Source organism: Brassica napus, chromosome A7 (genome assembly GCF_020379485.1).
Source record: "Brassica napus cultivar Da-Ae chromosome A7, Da-Ae, whole genome shotgun sequence".
In the NCBI taxonomy this organism is placed as follows: Eukaryota; Viridiplantae; Streptophyta; class Magnoliopsida; order Brassicales; family Brassicaceae; genus Brassica; species Brassica napus.
In genome coordinates, this window is record NC_063440.1 from 27,191,680 (window position 1) to 27,211,308 (window position 19,629).

The 19,629-nt window shown below is 36.3% G+C and overlaps 4 protein-coding genes and 1 non-coding gene across 6 annotated transcripts; 2 read left to right on the plus strand and 3 right to left on the minus strand.

Annotated features, from left to right (window-relative positions):
- Positions 1-28: 28 nt before the first annotated feature.
- Positions 29-3,151, plus strand: LOC106423995 (indole glucosinolate O-methyltransferase 4). Its single transcript, XM_013864739.3, has 4 exons — positions 29-1,615; positions 1,705-2,015; positions 2,096-2,160; positions 2,308-3,151. The coding sequence occupies exons 1-4, from the start codon at positions 1,152-1,154 to the stop codon at positions 2,605-2,607; spliced, it is 1,140 nt and encodes a 379-aa protein (XP_013720193.2). The 5' UTR covers positions 29-1,151; the 3' UTR covers positions 2,608-3,151.
- A 3-nt stretch (positions 3,152-3,154) lies between these two features.
- On the minus strand, positions 3,155-3,226 carry TRNAQ-UUG. The gene has a single exon. It is a non-coding gene; the product is annotated as a tRNA-Gln (tRNA).
- A 119-nt stretch (positions 3,227-3,345) lies between these two features.
- Positions 3,346-6,862, minus strand: LOC106400408 (filament-like plant protein 1). Of its 2 annotated transcripts, none has more exons than XM_013840781.3 (5): positions 6,592-6,862; positions 5,929-6,044; positions 5,637-5,835; positions 3,948-5,551; positions 3,346-3,875 (listed from the first exon to the last, which is right to left on the minus strand). In XM_013840781.3, the coding sequence occupies exons 2-5, from the start codon at positions 6,007-6,009 to the stop codon at positions 3,501-3,503; spliced, it is 2,259 nt and encodes a 752-aa protein (XP_013696235.2). In that variant the 5' UTR covers positions 6,010-6,044; positions 6,592-6,862; the 3' UTR covers positions 3,346-3,500. The 2 variants fall into 2 exon arrangements, with proteins under 2 accessions (XP_013696235.2, XP_048592300.1); XM_048736343.1 differs by lacking the exon at positions 6,592-6,862 and adding an exon at positions 6,161-6,193.
- Positions 6,863-10,711: 3,849 nt separating this feature from the next.
- On the plus strand, positions 10,712-12,506 carry LOC106400389 (UDP-galactose transporter 1). Its single transcript, XM_013840757.3, has 5 exons — positions 10,712-11,112; positions 11,183-11,432; positions 11,513-11,720; positions 11,804-12,035; positions 12,104-12,506. Exons 1-5 carry the CDS (start codon positions 11,017-11,019, stop codon positions 12,329-12,331), a joined length of 1,014 nt encoding a protein of 337 aa, XP_013696211.1. The 5' UTR covers positions 10,712-11,016; the 3' UTR covers positions 12,332-12,506.
- LOC106400398 lies at positions 12,458-17,552 on the minus strand. Its single transcript, XM_048736342.1, has 15 exons — positions 17,136-17,552; positions 16,851-17,000; positions 16,262-16,417; positions 15,925-16,187; positions 15,788-15,845; positions 15,484-15,687; positions 15,333-15,392; positions 15,168-15,247; positions 14,899-15,098; positions 14,713-14,804; positions 14,521-14,647; positions 13,471-14,435; positions 13,140-13,372; positions 12,860-13,018; positions 12,458-12,772 (listed from the first exon to the last, which is right to left on the minus strand). The coding sequence occupies exons 1-15, from the start codon at positions 17,394-17,396 to the stop codon at positions 12,679-12,681; spliced, it is 3,102 nt and encodes a 1,033-aa protein (XP_048592299.1). The 5' UTR covers positions 17,397-17,552; the 3' UTR covers positions 12,458-12,678.
- Between the last annotated feature and the right edge of the window lie 2,077 nt (positions 17,553-19,629).

Genomic DNA, 19,629 nt, shown 5'->3' on the forward strand with positions numbered 1-19,629 from the left:
TAATTTACTAAGCAAATGAATGAGCGTAACTATGGAACAACAGTGTACTTGTTGTTGGGAAATTTGTTCCGTGTCAGAAGACATTTATGTGTTTAGTAAGGGAATAAGAAAGATCTTTTCAAAAGGCTTAGAAATCTCAAATCGTTAACATGTTTACAATACTAAATTTACCGCGAAAACAACGATACTAATACAAACCATTTACCGTGTTGTTTCTCCAGTGAAAGAAGAAGATGTAGAGTGTCGACGCGTGTTCATTAACTTCGATTGGTATACGACTACAGCTACTACACGCGTCTTAATGCATGCCACTGAGTTTCAAGCGAAAATCTTGAAACAGTCTTGTGTCGAATTTTTTTTTATGACCTGCTTCGGATGTCCCACCACCAACAGGAAAACAATTGGCGATCCATGTATATGATATGAATTGGACCCACTTCCAAAGAATGGATTCAACATAGTGTTATAGTTTTTCTGGTATTCAAAATATATGGGCCTGTAAGTTAGTATAAGATTTGTTTTTATTATTTTAATATTTGATTGAAAAATTACGCTAAATTTTTATAAGATCAGTTTACTCTATTTTTTAAAAAAAAAAAAAAAATTTATAATAAAATTAGACATTGCTACAATTATACTTTATTTTTGAGTGAAAAATAGAATAATAAACCAAAAAAAAATTACTATATATATAGGTAAACATATTTTATACTCTATTATAAAATACAAAATAAAGTATTATTGAAATATTTTTGCTATAAACTCTATTTTAAATAAAAAATAAAATGGAGTTGGAAATGCCCTGACATTGGAAAACTTGACCTCACCCTGTAAATAAATCGTTTCATGTGTTGTTCGTTAATCAATTTATGTTTTTTTTTGCTAGAAAGGGAGAACTACTGTGTATGCAGTGATAATGAGCTCACACAAATGATTTTACCATATTACACTTTACTGTTTTCCTGATTTTGATGAGAACACTATTATTGACTTTTTTAAACAGGAAATATTTTCACTTTAATTGACTTTTATAACAGAAATTATATTATTTTACTTTCACTTTCCACTATAAAATGGCACACTAGCATGAATATCGAAACCAAGCTTCTGTTTCCCATTTCTCTCAGTGTTATCTATACATCATCCAACTAATGGCAAACCAACTTCAAAAACCCTTAACCAATTCTCCTAAACCGGGTCTGACCAAAGAAGAAGATTCTCAAGAAATGGTTGCCTTACAAGCCCAGAGGATGGTGTACTCCTTGACACTCCCAATGGTTTTCAAAGCCGCCTTGGAGCTGGGAGTCATCGACACGTTGGCTACCGTTGAGGACGCCATGTGGCTCTCACCTTCAGAGATAGTGTCTCGTCTCCCTACTAAACCCACCAACCCGGAGGCTCCAATGCTGCTGGACCGGATGTTGCGCTTACTCGCCAGTCACTCGGTCTTGAAATGTCGCGTGCTTGAAACCGGAGAGAACGGTGGAACCGGAAAGACCGATAGGGTATATGCAGCCGAACCGGTTTGCAAGTTGTTCTTGAAAGATAGAGATGGCTCGGGTTCTCTCTTGTCTTTCTTCCTGTTGTGCCAAAACCATGTCATATTCAAGGCTTTGTACGTACCTATATATTAATATTGACCAAACAGTCGATATTACGTCAAAATTTATTTACATATTCCTAACTAATATCTTTTTTCTACAGGTCGCATCTTAAGGATGTGATATTAGAAGGAAAAGATGCATTTATGTCTGCCCATGGCATGAGAGCCTTTGAATACTTGGGTTCGGATGAACAATTCGCTGAGATGTTTAACCTAGCAATGTCGGAATCTTCAACCCTGGTCATGAAAAAGATTCTAGAAGTTTACAAAGGATTCAAAGATATTAACACTTTGGTTGATGTGGGAGGAGGAGTTGGGACAGTACTAGGTCTAGTCACTTCCAAGTATCCTCGTATTAAGGGCATCAATTTCGATTTAGCTTCGGTTGTATCCAATGCCACTCCTTATCCAGGTATTTATACTTAATTCTAATAAATAATAAAAAAATCTCCTAAACCTATTGTTATTATATTTATACTAAACCTGTTATAGGAGTGGAACATGTGGCTGGAGACATGCTTGTTGAAGTTCCAAAGGGAGATGCCATTTTCATGAAAGTAAGCATATATTATGTGGGTATAGTATGTTTTTGTGTATAAGTATGATTTTTTTTTTTTTTTACAAATGCGTAATAAGCATGGATTATAAAGGTCTAATACAACATATTATTTCAACAAACTAAAATGGTTTAAATTTGATGACAGTGGGTGTTTCATGCTTGGGACGACGAGAACTGTGTTAAAATCCTCAAAAACTGTTGGTCGAGTCTTCCAGAGAAAGGAAAAGTGATAGCCGTGGAGATGGTTATGCCAAAAGAACCAACGAGTGACGACTGTTCTCCTAACATTGGGTACACTGTGGACATGTTCATGTTATCACTACGTGGGAGTGGTGGAGAAAGGACTCTTTCTGAATACGAGGCTTTAGCTTATGCTTCAGGCTTTCGTCGTTGTGAGCTCATTTGCCGTTCCTTTTCGTTCTCTCTTATGGAGTTCCACAAGTAGATTTGAAGTTCTCAGTTTCTCACGACTCGCATGAAGACTATGGACCAATAAAGTCATATGTTTTGATCTTTAACTTTCAGAATTAGAAAAAGAAACAATAAACTTTTATACTGTGTGATAAATAACAGTTTTGTTGTCTTTGATCCTCTTTTTTTACCTTGTATGTCAACGAGTTGTAATAAAATATGTGATCATTGTGAAAATGTATTTTTATGTTAACTGTCTCTCTGCCAGATTTTCCATTACAATCAACCAACGATTGTTTTGTCATATAAAAACACTCTTATTAAGACTCAAATAGATTTAATTTACAAGATTTAAAGATTACACATTATCGATCGACAAATAAAACAAGCTTAACAGTGATGTGAGTCTTGTTGAGCTACTAGCTTTGAGATCCTCCGGATAAGCCAGAGGTTTCCATGATGGGTTTCTTGGAAGAAACGTTTCATGCATAACCAAACAAACATACACACACAGTTGTCCGTTGATTACGAAGTTTGATGAAAAACATTACAAACAAAGAAAATGATGATGAAAAAAAAAGAGGTCCTACCGGGATTCGAACCCAGGTCGCTGGATTCAAAGTCCAGAGTGCTAACCACTACACCATAGAACCAAGTTGTATACTCTTGTGAACTAAAGTTTATATTACACACTAAGTCAAAGATATATGCAACCTCAGTTTAAAACATTACACTCAATTTGAACTATTTAGTAACATACTAACATCATTAGTTGTGAAGAAACACACATCCATCATTCACCAAAGATCCTCTCTGCATACACACTATAATTAAACTACAAAACCAATTCAAAAATCTGGAAATGGAACATACAAAGAGAGGTGTTAAACTCTTTTTAACCTAACATAACAGATTGTTTCTCTTGCCCTAAATCACCAAATGTATCCCATCTTTACTCCGAGTGAACACTTTAGCAAATCCATTCCTGTTCTTCTCAGAACTCCCTCTGTTTGACGTTAAAGCAGCATCAGAAGAAGAAGAAGAAGAAGAAGAAGAAGATGTTTCTTTGGTTGCTTTGATGGACTCAAAATGATTCCTCGCCATGTAAGTATCATTCTTATGTACTCTCCAGCTCTCTGTGTTGCTGTTACTGCTGCTTACACCATTTGTAGCAGCCGCTTGAATGCTTGCTGTATCCACCAAGAAGTCTTCAAGCGTTGCAAGAGACTGCAGCTGTTTCCCCAACGAAGCTATTGTCTTCTGACAGCTCGCTAGCTTCCCTGCAGCTGTTGCCATGTCTTCCTGAATTTGCAATAATCAAAAAAGTTCAATAAAGAAATGATATTGTAACAACACTAATGGAGATTGTGAGACCTGTTTGATCTTTGGTGGCTCTTCTTGATGGAGAGTGACGACTTCTTCTTCAAGAGCCTCACATTTTCTCCTTAGCTCATCAGAAGCTAACCTCTCCTTCCTCACCTCTTCTTCCAAACACTCAATCTTTACTTCCATGGATTCGATCTGTGTCTCAACTTCTGTTTTTAATTCGTTAGCTACTTTCATCTCCCTTTGTATCTCCTCTAGCTTTGTCTCAATATCTTGTAGACAAACTTGAGATTCTTTGTACTTGTCTTTGATTATGTCATAAGATATCTGCAGCTCAGCTTTCTCAACTTCTATCTTCTCTAACTTGTTCTCTACCTCCGCTTTGGAACTAACTATTGCTTCAAGGTCAAGTCTCAGTTTCCTCTCCACCTCAGCTTTCTCCGCTTCTAACTTGTTTAACTTATTCTCCAGCTCAGCTTTATCACAGACAATAGCTTCAAGGTCAAGTCTCAGTGTCCTTTCAAGCTCATCTTTCTCCGCTTCTAACTTGTTTAACCTATTCTCCAGCTCAGCTTTATCACAAACGTTAGCTTCAAGGTCAAGTCTCAAAGTGCTCACCACTTCTCTATCACTTTTAACTTTGCTTTCTAGCTCTTCTCTCTCTGCTTCTAACTTCTCCAACTTACTTTCCAGCTTCACTTTGTCACAAACCATAGCTTCAAGCTCAGATCTCAATGTGCTCTCTACTTCTTTGTAACTTTCAAGCTCATCTTTCTCCTTTTTCAACTTCTCTAACTTACTTTCTATCTCCATTTTATCACAAAGGATAGCTTCAAGCTCAGATCTCAGTGTGCTCTCCACTTCTCGACTACAGTTAACTTTGCTTTCAAGCTCAGCTTTCTCCGCTTCTAGCTTCTCCAGCTTCTCTTCAAGCTCCTTATTTCTACAAGTCAATACTTCTATCTCAGCAGCCAATGAGTTATCTGTGTAAGCAGATTCAGGTTCACTCTTACCATTACCATCTGGTGTCTCAGGCAAAGCTACAAGACGTTCCATCTCAAGAAAATCACCCATCAGATCAATCTCAACGGCACAAGAAGCAGTTCCCTGAAGGCTTCTCTTCTCGATCAACGTGGTTGATGCTCCTGACTCAGAGCAGCTCGCATCTGAATGACTATCTGAAGACTTAGACAACAACGTCCTATGCTTCCTACACTCAGCCTCTAGCTTAGCCACTTTCTTTATCACATCCAGCTGCTGCTTGCTAGCGGATTCAGCCGCTTGCGTGCTCAAATCCCTCTCTATCGTCCTGATCTCTAGCTCCTCGCAGCGAGCGAGAAGCTCGTGTCTCAGCATTATGTTTTCTTTAGCTATAGATTCAGCCATTTGAGCAAGCTCCTCGGACTTTGTTGCAGCTTCAAGAAGCTCCCCCTCGAGGTTTGTTTTAGAAGATTGCAACTCTTGTGTCTTCTCGGTGACAGCATCTTGGATTCTCTGGTCCTGCTCGTCTCTCGCTTGGCGTAACTGTCTAACACACTCCTTGAGAGCTCCATCGAGATGACTTACTCTATCTTCCAAAACTCTCTTGTTTTCATCAGCAGCGTCTAGCTTCTCCTTTAACTCAACCACTTCGTTCTCAGCTTTCTCCCACCCTTTCACAACAAAATATTATTCATTCAACAGAATCATAATCCAAAAAATCAAGAGAGAAGTGAAAAGGTTTTGATGATACCATACCAGCAACAGCTTCTTCAGCTACTTTGACATGTTGGTTCACCAGATCATCTTTAGCACTCACATTAGCAAGAGCAGCTGAAAGCTTCTCAGTTAATGTCCTAATGCTATCTTTCAAATCTTCATTCTCAGTTTCAGCTTCAGGAGGAGACTCCTCTGGTTGTTTTGTCTCATCTTCATGAGACTCCATTGTGCTCTCAGGCTTCAGAGAAACAAAACAAAACAAAAACAGTCATCACACAAAGAACACTACAATAAACAAATAAACTAAAAAGACTAGTTATGTGGTTCTTACTTGAATGTCAGATTGAGAAGAGACTACAGACTCTGATTCACCAAAGCTTCTCTCAGATGACTCACTCTTCCCTTTCTCCATTACAAAATCAGCACATAACACCTCAGTCTCAGGATCTGAAGTAGAGAGAAGAAGACACAACACATTAATTTTGTTTCAAGTTAAACTCCACTAAACATATATTAAAGAAAGCAACAAAAACTTTGAGATGAAGTAATAGGACTCAGCCAACCAAGTAACATGCAAGAGAAGAGAAAATCTAGAATAACCCAATCATTAATTCCCAAAGAAACTGACTTTTGTCTTTCTTTTTTTTTTAATCATAACAAAATGTCTGTTTCATGCCATCTTTCCAAAAACAAAAATGTCCGTTTCATAATAAATTAGAAAATCTAACAATACAGAAAAGCTACATGACAAATACTCTTTTAACTTGTTCAAAAAATCTGCAAATTTAAAAAAAAAATGATTTTTTTTATAAATTTGAAACGCATTGCTTGAAGTTGAAATCATCTTTCAAAAATCACAGCTTTTGAGATAATATAGTATACCCATTTGCTTCAAAAAAAAATCAGTTCTTTAAATCAGCTGAAAACACAAGGTCAAGCTCTTCTTCAGAAAGAAACACAAAGCAATTACAGAAGGACGAGAGAAGAAGCTTACAAAAGAGACCAGCTTTGTCCGATGAATGGGAGACCTGTCTGAAGAAGCTTTGAGATCCGATAATGTTACCAATGGGAAAACAAAAGATCAAAGCTTTTCTTCTACTGTGTGGAAGTAACACACTATTACGATTTTTAACAGCGACAAGGTGCAGCAGATAGAGAGAGAGAGAGAAAGATAATTCTCTCTATCTTTGTTTTTTGCTATTTTTTAATTTTCAGATTTTGAGAAAAACAATTTTTTTTTCCTTTTAATTCAAAAGAGAGAGAGAGAGAGAGCATGTGATCTTCTGTATGTGGAGCTGTGTACTCAAGCATTTAAATCTTACTTTTTCAGCTTTTTTCATTTATTTATTTTTGATTCGGAATAGTATTTTATATGTATAATAAATGTCTGAAGAAACGTATTTTCTAAAGTATAAAATAGTACTAATATACTACTTAATATGAAAAGTACTCAGTATTTCTTTCTTCTTTGAGTTCAAAACTTAACTTGCTAACAGTTCCCTCCCGTGATTTAACATATATTAATTAACTTTTTCGTCGCCATTTGCAATAAAAATATTTGTCAGACTAAAAATATATATTTTCCTGTTGAAAATTGAACGATTTTATTATAGAGTATTTGTACTTCCTACAAACAACTTCTCCTATATTTGCACTCCATACCCTATTTCCCTTCAATTCTTTTCACTCCATCGCTACTATTTTCCCCCAATTCAATAGTATCCCACTCTTTTCAATATATTGAGCTAATTTGCTCTCTATTATATCTCCCTCTAGTGAAAACACTAATCACGCTACTGTATTATCTTTTCTAACAGTTACAAAGTAATTATTTTATCGAATTTAGAAAGCAGCTGCACGGTTTTGAATTTAAGGATGTTCCAGTGGAAAAAGTTAAAAGTTAAGTACATGGGATTAACTTAAGAACTGACGCCAACCATCGGATTCCCTGACAAATCAGCGAGATACACAATTTATCCAACGGCTGAGATTGCTCCTCTCACCTGCTTTAATTCCCTTCGTCTTCTATGCCCTTTTATTTACTCTTTTTTATTTTCTACAATATATGATTAATTTATACACTCATTTCAAAATTTACTTATTATTAACTATGTTTATTTATTCTTATTAATTGTTAGTAGTAGTTGGTACGATGGCTTTATCTTCACTCCAAACCACTATTAATAGTCTCTTTTATTGTCGTTTGTATCTCGAGTCTCGAGATAAGATAACACGAAAACTTAACTATTGTTGTTGCATAGCTTCGCTGTTTCATACCACGAGTATTAGGCTTCACGACAAATGGATTAAGACATAGCAATAATTTGACGTGGTTTGATAAAGGCCCATTAATTTGTATGAGCTTCAGGTCCAAATACTTGAGATTATTGGGGCAACAAAGAGAGTCAGAGAGGCTGTGTTTCAGAGACCCGGTGAACTATTAAAAACATCTTACTAGAAAAATGGATTATCATGTAAATGGCCCTATAGGCCCATTTTAAAATTCCCCAAAAGCCTATATACTCTGTTCCGGATCCAAAACCGGCTGTAGGAGGAAGAGGAAAAATGATCAAACTGGTCAACTGAAATAGTCAACATTTTGTTTAAGTGAAAGTACTCTAGACAGTTTAGATATTCGTTAATTATAGTTTGTGCTTTGTAGTAAAAGGTATTAAAATTTATATACGTATAAAAATGATTTGTCTGATTAGCGTCTAGTGATTTTTAAACATTTAGGTAAAGGTGATTATGATTTGTTCATTAATTGATTTCATAGCATTATGTAATTCATTATTATTATAATTAGTTGTTGCAGATCAGATTATATTCGTTAGCTTGTGTTGTAGTAGTAAGCAAAGGGACAAACACCGTCCATGTGCTTGATACAAATTACAAACTATACACACTTGGTGGCAAGTGGCAACACACACTTGTCTCTGAATCATAATGATATCATTTGATCATATATGTTGCGTCTCCGTTTCGTTTTGGCTATATAAAACCTTTGTATTAACGTTCAATAATTGATACCCGCATAAGGAATATGACAATAATGGTGGCTAATGGCTATTAAGAGGACGAGTTTCTCTAGATACAGGTTCTTACTTTTGTAGGTTTCTTCCCCTCTCTATCAAAGTGGGTTTCCTGATTTGCTTCTGGGAGATTGTCTTATGTATGTGTCACGGAATTATTGAGTAGCCTGAGAATATGACTTGCTCTCTACCTAGTGATATTTTCAAAAGTGATAACAACTGATATCTTCTTTTGTTTTATGATTTTAAGTATAACCAATATCCGCAGCTTCTCCTGTTTAGCATTATCTTGACTTGACACATATGTTATACAATCATCATGCATGCATGGGTAAAATTACGAGCATATGTACCTAACCGCCAACGACTAATATTGTGTTTATCTAATCAATAATATCACTCGCACTTATGCGATCGCTAAAATTCTAATAGTGGTTTAAATATTGGCTTGAAAACCCCAACTTGCCTTACATTTACCCCATCATAGCTACTAGTTAAATCGAAGTTAGTATTCATTGCTTACACTATGCAAAAGGGAAACCAAAACTTGCTGCCTACTTCATTCATGATATTTTCCCTATCTTATTGTTCACACAAAGTGAGACCAGCAAATGGTTTGACCAAGACAGTCAAAACACACATTATTGAATGGTCATATATATGCAGGAACAATGCATGTTAAACCCGGTTTCATGCATATAATTTCGTATATATAAGTATCATGCATTTTGCTTGTGAAACTGTACACATGAAACTGGTTAATATTTTAAAACTTCATGTATAAATTCAAATTAATTTAGTAGTAATAAATACACATTTTGCATCCCCCCTCCCCTTTTCTTGTACAATTTGGCTGCCAAACCTATACCTTCAGAGAAAACTTAAGATCCTATGAAAATTTTAAAGGCAATTTCATAAATTCCTCAATATATATTCGGCATGTGTAATTTCTTTTCATGCTTACAAGAACAAAAATAAAAGATAATTGAGTAGCTTGGTCCATATACAGTTTTGACTTTTGATAACTTTTAACTTTAACGTGCAAATGCTGCTATAAGTTATTGTCGGTGGTTTTTTTAATTTAATTCCAGAATCAGTTTCTTATTTATATTGAATTATTGATCAATTAAATACTAAAACCGTAAATTCACTTTACCGCGCAAATGCTATAAGTAAATAGTTGGTGCTTTTAACTTTAACTCCAAAATCAGTTTCTAATTTATATATTGATCAATTACAAACAATAAAACACTATTAGAACAAAAAGACATAGAGTATGCAATATATAAATTAGATATTCCATAACCAACGAAAAAATAGACAGTATAGCATTGAGATGTCAACGTCGTTAGAGAAGTATGTTAATCGGACGGCATGAATCTCCCCACATCCTCGGAAGTACGTAGGATAAATACCACATAGCAAATCAAATGTATTAAAAATTCAAGGAATTAACAATTTAATTTCCATTGTGATGAAAAGAAACAAAATGTTTCGATTGTGACATAAAAACAAACAAAATGATTCGATTACAATTTACAACAATAGAAAATGTTGATAAAAAAAAAAAAAGAGACTACAATTATGCACTCTTAACTCTCTTTTGGTGAAAATTATAATACATTGAAATGTAACACTAATAGTAGAAAGAAGTCAAGTACTGCTAGACACATAAAATACAACACTCAAGTTCTATTTAGTGATATATGGAGGTTTTACATTATATATATATTTTTGGGGTAAAATGATAATTTACATTATATAACTAAAATATCATATTATATACTATACAGTCCAATAACCTAATACAACCATTAGATGCTGTAGATTCGTATACCATATGATGTTGAATTTATTGCCAAAAGATAAAATGCAGTGAGTTGAAAAATGAAAGTTGACTCAAGTAACTTTCACATAAATACAATTTCGTGATATTTTTAACTCTCTTTACTTCTTTGTCAGTTTGTCACCGTTAGATTTTTACTTCAGATGAATATGAATAATCAGACGAAAACATAATAATTTAATTTCCAAAAAAAAAAAGAGAATATTCTGATTTATAATAAAAAGGAATCCTACGGAAGAGCAAAAACATTATTTTCATGGCATAAAGAGAGAGAGAGAGAGAGAGAGAGAGAGAGATGGAGAGAGACGTTTGAGATTTGATAGAGAGCAGAAGAAGAGCAAATTCACATGGAACAAGAGCCCCTCACTGCCACCGTTACCTTCTCCAACTTTCACTTTCATTAGCTCTTCTCTATTTAGCTCTCTGTCTCACCGATTCGCTTCCCAAAGCTCGTTAATCTTCTTCTGGGTCTTCTCAATTTCGCGATCTGATTCCGAAATTCGCAAACTTTTCTTCTGGGTCGAGGCCGAAAGTGAGAGAGATGGAAGAAGGAAGCGTGTTCAGATCTCTGCTAGCGATTCTCCAGTGGTGGGGCTTCAACGTCACCGTCATCATCATGAACAAATGGATCTTCCAGGTTCGATCTGACCCCTCTCTCTTTGTGATCTGATCCTAAAGTTCGCAACTTTGTGTTTGTTTCGATGCAGAAACTGGATTTCAAGTTTCCTTTATCGGTTTCGTGCGTTCACTTCATATGTTCGTCGATTGGAGCTTACATCGTGATCAAAGTCCTAAAGCTTAAGCCTTTGATCGTTGTCGAGCCGGAAGATCGGTGGAGGAGGATCTTCCCCATGTCTTTCGTCTTCTGCATCAACATTGTGTTGGGGAATGTTAGCCTCCGTTACATCCCTGTTTCGTTTATGCAGACGATTAAGTCCTTCACTCCAGCTACTACAGGTTAGGAGGGTTTGAGATTTGATCTTAGTCTGTTGTTTGGATGAATCTGATTGTTGTGTTTGTGTTTGTGTTTTGAGCAGTTGTGTTGCAGTGGCTGGTGTGGAGGAAGTACTTTGACTGGCGTATTTGGGCGTCTCTTGTCCCTATTGTCGGTGGGATTCTTCTTACTTCGGTTACTGAGCTTAGCTTTAACATGTTTGGGTTCTGTGCTGCTTTGTTTGGGTGTTTGGCTACTTCTACAAAGACCATTCTAGCTGAGTCTCTTCTCCATGGTTACAAGTTTGACAGGTTAGTGCTCGTCCTCTTTAGTTACTTTGTACTTCTTGTTGTGTCTTGATTTGATTCATTTTGGAGTGTTCTTGTTTATGTAGCATAAACACAGTGTACTACATGGCGCCTTTCGCCACCATGATTCTCGGTATACCTGCGTTACTGCTTGAAGGAAACGGAATCTTGAGCTGGTTTGATGCACACCCGTCGCCATGGTCAGCGCTCATCATCATCTTCAGCTCCGGTGTGTTAGCCTTCTGTCTCAACTTCTCCATCTTCTATGTCATCCACTCAACAACCGCAGTCACATTCAACGTAGCTGGAAACCTCAAGGTAACAAAGCTCTTATTGTTTGTTTGCAAATCGCATGTCTTGAGCATAGTTGATACTCTATTTTGTAGGTTGCGGTGGCTGTAATGGTGTCATGGTTGATATTCCGTAACCCAATATCGTACATGAATGCTGTTGGATGCGGGATCACGCTTGTGGGCTGCACGTTCTATGGATACGTGAGGCATAAGCTTTCGCAGCAGCAGCAGCCAGGAACGCCTAGGACTCCTCGTACACCAAGGAACAAGATGGAGTTGCTTCCTCTTGTTAATAACGATAAACTCGAAGGCAAAGTCTGATCTCAGTTGCTGCACAAGAGAGAAGAAGCATTACTACATATGCATTTTACTCCAAAACAAACCTTATTAGAGAACAGTAACATTTTGTTTTGTTTTTTTTTTCGTTTTGTTTTATGGCTTGTAGAAGAGATAATGGTTCAATCCTATTTATATGTAGAATCTTTAATTTATCTAATACATTTTCAGAAACCTTAAGTAGAGAGCATATATATAAATATGCACTAAAGTCATGCCTAAAGCAAGGGTCAATCTCTAATCTCTGCTAAGTTACTGCTGAGCAAACATGTTTTAAAACTCTTCTTCAAGTGTGGAGCGTTTCTAATATCTATACAACTGAAACTGGTGGTTTATTCGTTTCTTCTATATGTGCTGTGTTGACCCAAGAATGCAATGTCTTCTGAGGAAAGATCCATTGACAGATAATGTCGTGATTCTCTAGACCTGAATCAAGGAGACATGGAGATCAGAAGAGTGTAATCATTCATATACTCAGAGAAAGAAACTATGGTGAACTAATTGGTAACTGACCTTCGCCGTCTGGTTGTCTCCTTGGCTCCGGATACATTAGAGGGGTCAGCTCTTGAAATCTGCCCTATGAATGAAGCATATTCGTGGAAAGCTCTTCCTTTCAATGATCTCAGCGGAACCACTGACTCTAATATGCCGGAAAGCTGTACCATTCGCTCACTGCATTCGAAAAAAAACAGCAACTCAAGATAAGAGACTTGCAACTGCAACAGATAACCCAAGTGAAGGTGATATATTATTCATTAATGGCTCTCAAACACTATGAGAGGATAATATTTACCAATTTGATACGTTAATATGTGTTTCTGGTTTCATATCCAAGCAGCCTCCACTGCTCAATGTGTAATCCTGCATTGTGGCTGATGAAGTAGGGACAGATCCTGTTGTAGCAATTTGGTTTATGAAAAAGCTAAATCCTTGCTGTGCCACAGTGGAAGTCATCTGTTCAAGCACATTAGCTATGCCAGACGTGTCAAGATCTCCAGAAGCGTTCATCATTGGCTCCATCTCAACCTAAACAAGTGAACTCCATAAGTTAAATAATGTCTGAGCTGACAACTGTAATCTAGAAAGAGAGAAAGATGAAGTGTAAATGTAAATGTAATACTCACAAAGTTCAGGCATCTAGAGTGCGTGAGATCAGCTTCTGAGATTAGATTGGTTATCTGATGAGTGATGTCAAGAAGCTGTGGAGCTTCTACAGGTTCTGAATCCAAGTATGGCTTCATATCAGCACGCCTCGAACAGAGTTTTCTCCATGATTCTTGCACAGTATCAAGCTTCGGTTTTTGAGCGGCCTTAATTGTCATACCGAAATCTATACGGCTGCATTCATCTGCTGCCTGCTGCATCTTCTGGGAACTCTCTACATAATCCTTAAAACAATCTTCCATCATTGTCCCATCAGAAGATTGTGCAATGATCTCACACGTATTCATCAAGCAATCAAAACTCTTGATGTGTATCTCCATTGATGGGGAGTTCTGTACATCGTCGTCTTCACTCATGGATGCTTTAACTCTTCCATCAAAATGACCGCAGGATACTGCTCTTGGTGACAGCTCAGCTTCCCCATCCATTAAAGTTTCTGGAACATATGAAGATTCTGGTACACATGATACATCAACTGACTGGGACACCTCATTAATGTCACTCAGAGGTTCATCTTCCGAATCAGAGGACATCACAACATTGAGCTTCCTTCTTCTGTTTGGCCGAGAGAGAGACAGTGTTTGGTAGGAAGTGTCGGTAAGTTCAGATGGAACGTCTTCTAATTCATCACAATCCTCAAAACAAGTGTTCAACCTTAACATGGCTGCTTTCTTGGCTTCTATTGTGTTCTTTTCTATGCCCTGCCTCCACAATCTATCAAGCATTTTCTCGTTTTCAACCTCTTCAACAAATACTTCGACTGTATCATAACTTTCCTCCGCCATGGATAATGATTTGGCGATCTCACTCTCCACAAACTGTGATAACTGAGAAGGATAATCCTGCGCAATTATCTTGGGAAGCAGCACGTGACCAGCTTGGTGATCAAATCGATCTGGCTCACCAGTGTTCTTGGCCTTTCTAACTGTAAAATGTTAAAGAGATCAAACGTTATAAACAGAATAAATATAGATAGTGAAACTATTGAGACTAAAACTAGTTTTCTATACCTCTTTTTGGTTTACTCTGAATCCAAAATTGTAATTGCATGATCGCTTTCCGTATATCACCACCACTAGAGATGGTCAATCGCTGTAGTGAATCAGGATTAACTTTAACCTCCTCTGCTGCACAAACCTGTGGAACAACAAATGTTAGAAGAATTCAATTAACAATGAAAGCTTATGCATCAGAATATATACCGAAGAAAGTTGTCTAAACAGCTCTTCGGTTGATGGCAAAGAAAAGCATATCTCTATCCTCTCCAAGTTGTCTGGCAGACCATGATTCTTGTCTGTAAATAAAAGTAAAACAAATGCAAGAAGTATATTAATTAAGATTTGCTACAAGTGAGAAAAAAAGTATTATTAACATGGATGAATGCTTACCATTGGCAGTCAATACCACAGGCCCTTTTGCCTTCTTAGCAATCTCCTGGATAGCAGACACGAGACCACGATCTTCAGCAAAGGAAATATCTATATCCTCAAAAAGAATTAAAGGCTTCAAGTTGGCTACAGGTGTCACTTCAATCACATCCTCTACCCCATTGCCATCAGTACAGGAATTGAAAAGAGGTTCCAAGGACCTGCCGTAACAAACGGTGTGATTATAAACACATTCAAGCATATACATACACGGTTGCAACTCTATGTACCTTGATAAGCTATTTGACTCAAGAGCCTCCCCAAACTTCTGCTTAACAACTGTTCCGCTTCGGCATTCCGATGCATTAGACTATATAGACAAAAGTCCATTAGAGACATTCATTTTGCAGTAGCTAGACAATATCAGATACATTTAGCGGAAAACACATTCATACCTCAATGATTTTGAATCCTTGCTCCTTAGTACATGCATAAACAGCTGCAGATTTCCCACTCTGCAACACATGCACAATCATACATGAAACTCAGAAAGCAATGTAGAAGCAAGAAAAAAACAGTTTCGTGATAGAAGATCTTATCACACACCCCAACTGGACCAATGATTAAGAGAACATTTTTCAGGCAGTCAGTATTTTCTGTGTCAGAATCACTTTCAGAACAGTTGTAGTCAGCATCTTGCGAATTCTCTGGATCACTTCTCAAAAAGTCTTGGCTTGCCTGAAAGCCTCTCTCACGCCATTGGCAGAGCCATTCATTCATTAGTTTTACAGCTTCAGTATTACCACATACCTGCAAGAAGTAAAAAATATATGAGAAGCTTGTCTTTGTTGCTTTTCTTTAATCATATTATAAACATGCATTTTCCACTATGAGGTTCAAAATTTCTAACCTCCGAGGCACTTCTCGGCTGGTACTTATCTACCCACAAGCTACTACGAGTCAGGCCACTGAAATCATTATTTGCATAGATTAGCAAAATTATGATCAGTCATGTGTTCTGCTAGTGATATCAAATCATACAAGTACCTTTGCAGTTCGTGAGAAACGTCTGCTGTATCCTCACCATTATTAGACAAGTTAACTGCTTCTGACTGAGTAGCACATTTTTCAGGGTCTTCATCATCGATGATGCACACAACAGGATGTGAAAGAGTTGGAAGCTCAATCAGATCAAATTCTTTGAGTCCGAGTTTAAGAGACTCAAATTTTATTTGTTGATGAGAACTCCAAGTAGTAGACGCATGCTCAACAAAAGTCCAGTTCTTCCAATCAATGGTCCAATAACAATCCTAAGAAGAAAGGTTTTTGCTTTCTTAGTTTTAACATAATCGAAGAAAGCTACACGATACGTAATACAACGTACCTGAAACCTCTCAAATACATGGATAGGTCCAATTTGATCCTTTCCTTGATCCCGAGAACTACCATTCTCTGCTGCAGCTTCTTGATTCTTTTTACCTCCTTTCCGAGATGAGAAAAACGGATGTAACTGCTTGCCAGCAGACATCCTCGAATCTTCCTGATCAAACAAAAACCAATAATTTTCCCAAAATAAACACAATGTACATCACATTCTCCAAGTGAATGAAGCTACTTTACCATTTGTGCTTAGGTTTACTCAAGGTTCTAAAAATTGTGCCCGCATAGGTGGCAACTCGGTCCTATTCGAAGATTTAAACCGATTTACATGATTCAACAGTTTAAATTGGTTAAAATCAGTTTAACTTGATCCAAATTTGTCTAAATATGTTAAATTAAGCAATAATATTATTATAAATCTACAAATTTGTCTAATTTCTTCTGTTTTGTACATCTAATTTTGATAATTAAACTTAAAAACTAAAATATGTCATAAAATGTATAATATATATATATAATAAACCAATAATTTTGCTAATGCCCAGTGGCTAGTCCTCTATAAAGCGCCTAGTTACGGCATTGGTTTACATTACCTCAGCTCGTAGTTTAGCTTCCAGACGCAAATTAGGAACTGGAGGAGAGACATATGTTCGTTGATCATCATCATCACCACCAGCTACAACTCCGTTCTTAGTTGCATTTCTCTTAGGCGTTGGTTTACGAGGCGACTTTCCTTTAGCCATCTTCATCAGAAATTACAAGGTCTATCACATGGCTACACAATACTAATAATGCATCACAGACACTAGAATCTATACACTAATCCAGCTACTAAGCTAATAATCTATACAATTGGTACAAAAAAACAAGGAATCAACCTTCTTGGGAGCTCCGTTATTCTTCGGAGTCCTCTGTTTTCTCGTCTTCTTCCCTTGGCTGCTGCCGAAATCGCCATCTCCTCCTTCTTCGCCGTCCTCTTTGTTTGCGGCGTCGCATGTTCGATCTCCGTTGGCCTCGATCGCATCATCTGGTTTGCGCGGGAGCAGCGTCGACTGAACAAGCTTCCGACGGACGCTCCTCCGTGGAGTCTGCTGGATCGCCGTCGAGGCAATCGCGCCTCTTTCGCCTGATTCGTCCATGGTCAATTAAAGGGTTTGCGAGGTTGAAGTGTCGAGATCTAGGGGTAGGGTTTTTGGAGTGGATTTGGGGATCTTTGGTGAAAGATAAAAATTAATAACGTTGAAAGGTTAACGATATGTCCGATGTCTCAGTGATTCGTTTCTAGGGAAAACGCAGTTTTTAGGATTTGTAACTGTCCTAAACTTTTCAAACCATTATAAACCTTTTAAATTTAAAAATTGGTTTCACCTAATAAAATTTAAATTTAAATGAAATAATAGAAATACTAAAATATATCTATTATATTTTAATTTATATTATAATATAAAAAATATATATATAATTTTATGAATATGATTTGTATATTTATTATAATATTATAATGCTTAATATTTTTATCATTATAAGAATATAAATATTATTAATTTATTATTTAACCGCTATTGTATTTCGTGGTTAATCAATTATAAGTATCATGCAAACGGACTCATTTCTAACCACAGTGATAATCGTATAAATTTTTTAAAACCGTTTAAAACTGCAATTACATGTATCCGCAACCGTACCGTAGCCGCTGCTGATTACGGGTTACGTCAGCCAGCCAGGCTCTTAAATAAGGTTTGATTTTAGTTTTCCGGAGGGAAGAAGATTACGTTTTCCTTTTTCCCGCTAAACTAAACACCACCGTTTCTGGGTCAATTCTCGCAAACGAAAAATAGTTAATTGGGCTTTATAGTGGGCCTTAATTTATAGCTTTAACTTACCGGCTTATCCTTTATCCGGGTCTTTACATTCATGCACACAATCAAGTGATCTATGTAGTCTGAAAATAAAAATAGAACTTTATTATATTAAAAAATAATAATGGAATATGCAGAAGTTTTTTTTTTTTTTTTACTAAAAATATGCAGAAGAAGTTTCATGTTTATCTCTACATGAATTTATTTTGTACAATTGTTTCGAGTTCTCACACTATTCCTCGAGTATGATTTATTTTATTTGTTTGCAAAATAAACAAATATTAATGTTATAGTCCCAAAACAAAAATATATTAGTGTCCCATGCCAGAATGATGAAAACTCAGTTATATATCTACGTTCCTAGAAATTTCTCGATCCTCAATTCGCTCAATAAATTTATTAAGCGTGTCTAAAATTTCAATAGATCGGATATCACGTTATATATTATTTGGCTCTAGGTAGCCCTACATTAATTATTTTATTTTTCATATCATACCCTATCTTACACCTTCTTCGCAATTTCTCACGCCAAGGCCGTACCGTATTGCCAGTTTTTATAGATAATAAAAGAAATCTGTATGTAGACATATCTATATGTTATTTATTCATGGGTTTTTTATATACATAATTGAAAGTAAGCGAAGATATTGTTAGATAACATATGTAATGGAAAAGGTCATCTCTTTGTTTAGTTGTTGGGAAGGTACAGAGGAGGGAGTACGGTACTACAATTACAGTGAAGCCGCCCGGTATGGGCTAGCGCGTAACCAATACATATATGTTGTTTGTTCTTGTAAGTTCCGAGGATATTATATAAATTTATTTTGTAGATTACAAATTATCAAATGTGGGGTATAATCTAATAGTGCTACTGCTACCTTCATCCATCCAATAAAGTTGATTATTTACTAGATAGGTCGTGCGAACTGTTTAGGGGCTTAATGCAATTTTTCAGATGCTCTTTCCATGAATTTTTGTTTGTGTGTGTTTTTGCAAACAACTTCAATGGTAGATTCATAACTTTGTGCTACTTCATGTCATGTGTTCACTAAAAGCACAGATTATGAAATGGATCATACTCGTAGTTCCTTTCAATTACAAAACAGACTCTAATGCTAGAGAAAAACACGCATGTACTTTGCGGTTATTCGTGGAGCATAAAAGACATGAAAAATACACCACCAACATGTCATATAATTAAAAAAAAATCATGATACATGAATATATTTATAATGTCAAACAGAGAGACTAAACTAAAATGTAAAAATGAATAATCACTCTATAAACGAATATATATGCAAAAGATTATAAAACTATGGGCGGAGGCTCATGCCTTATTTTTACAAAGGTAAGCACGACTCTGGTCATATGCCGGCAGTCGTAATAAAAAAAATCACGTTCAGAAAAAGGTAATAAGAGATCATGCATATGAAAACAATTATACAGAAAAACAAAGATCACGTTCGATTGATGAATTAACCTAACAAACCAACTAGCTATCAAGATATTATCA

Coding starts and splice junctions, on each gene's coding strand:
- LOC106400389 (XM_013840757.3), top strand. CDS start 11,017: ATGGAAGAAGGAAGCGTGTTCAGATCTCTGCTAGCGATTCTCCAGTGG. Junction 11,113..11,182: donor TGAACAAATGGATCTTCCAG/GTTCGATCTGAC, acceptor GTTTCGATGCAG/AAACTGGATTTCAAGTTTCC. Junction 11,433..11,512: donor CTTCACTCCAGCTACTACAG/GTTAGGAGGGTT, acceptor TGTTTTGAGCAG/TTGTGTTGCAGTGGCTGGTG.
- LOC106423995 (XM_013864739.3), top strand. CDS start 1,152: ATGGCAAACCAACTTCAAAAACCCTTAACCAATTCTCCTAAACCGGGT. Junction 2,016..2,095: donor CAATGCCACTCCTTATCCAG/GTATTTATACTT, acceptor AACCTGTTATAG/GAGTGGAACATGTGGCTGGA. Junction 2,161..2,307: donor GAGATGCCATTTTCATGAAA/GTAAGCATATAT, acceptor ATTTGATGACAG/TGGGTGTTTCATGCTTGGGA.
- LOC106400398 (XM_048736342.1), bottom strand. CDS start 17,396: ATGGACGAATCAGGCGAAAGAGGCGCGATTGCCTCGACGGCGATCCAG. Junction 16,188..16,261: donor ATGTATTTGAGAGGTTTCAG/GTACGTTGTATT, acceptor CTTTCTTCTTAG/GATTGTTATTGGACCATTGA. Junction 15,688..15,787: donor AGCCGAGAAGTGCCTCGGAG/GTTAGAAATTTT, acceptor TACTTCTTGCAG/GTATGTGGTAATACTGAAGC.
- LOC106400408 (XM_048736343.1), bottom strand. Junction 5,552..5,636: donor AGCTGAAGAAGCTGTTGCTG/GTATGGTATCAT, acceptor TTGTTGTGAAAG/GGTGGGAGAAAGCTGAGAAC. Junction 3,876..3,947: donor AGCCACCAAAGATCAAACAG/GTCTCACAATCT, acceptor TTGCAAATTCAG/GAAGACATGGCAACAGCTGC.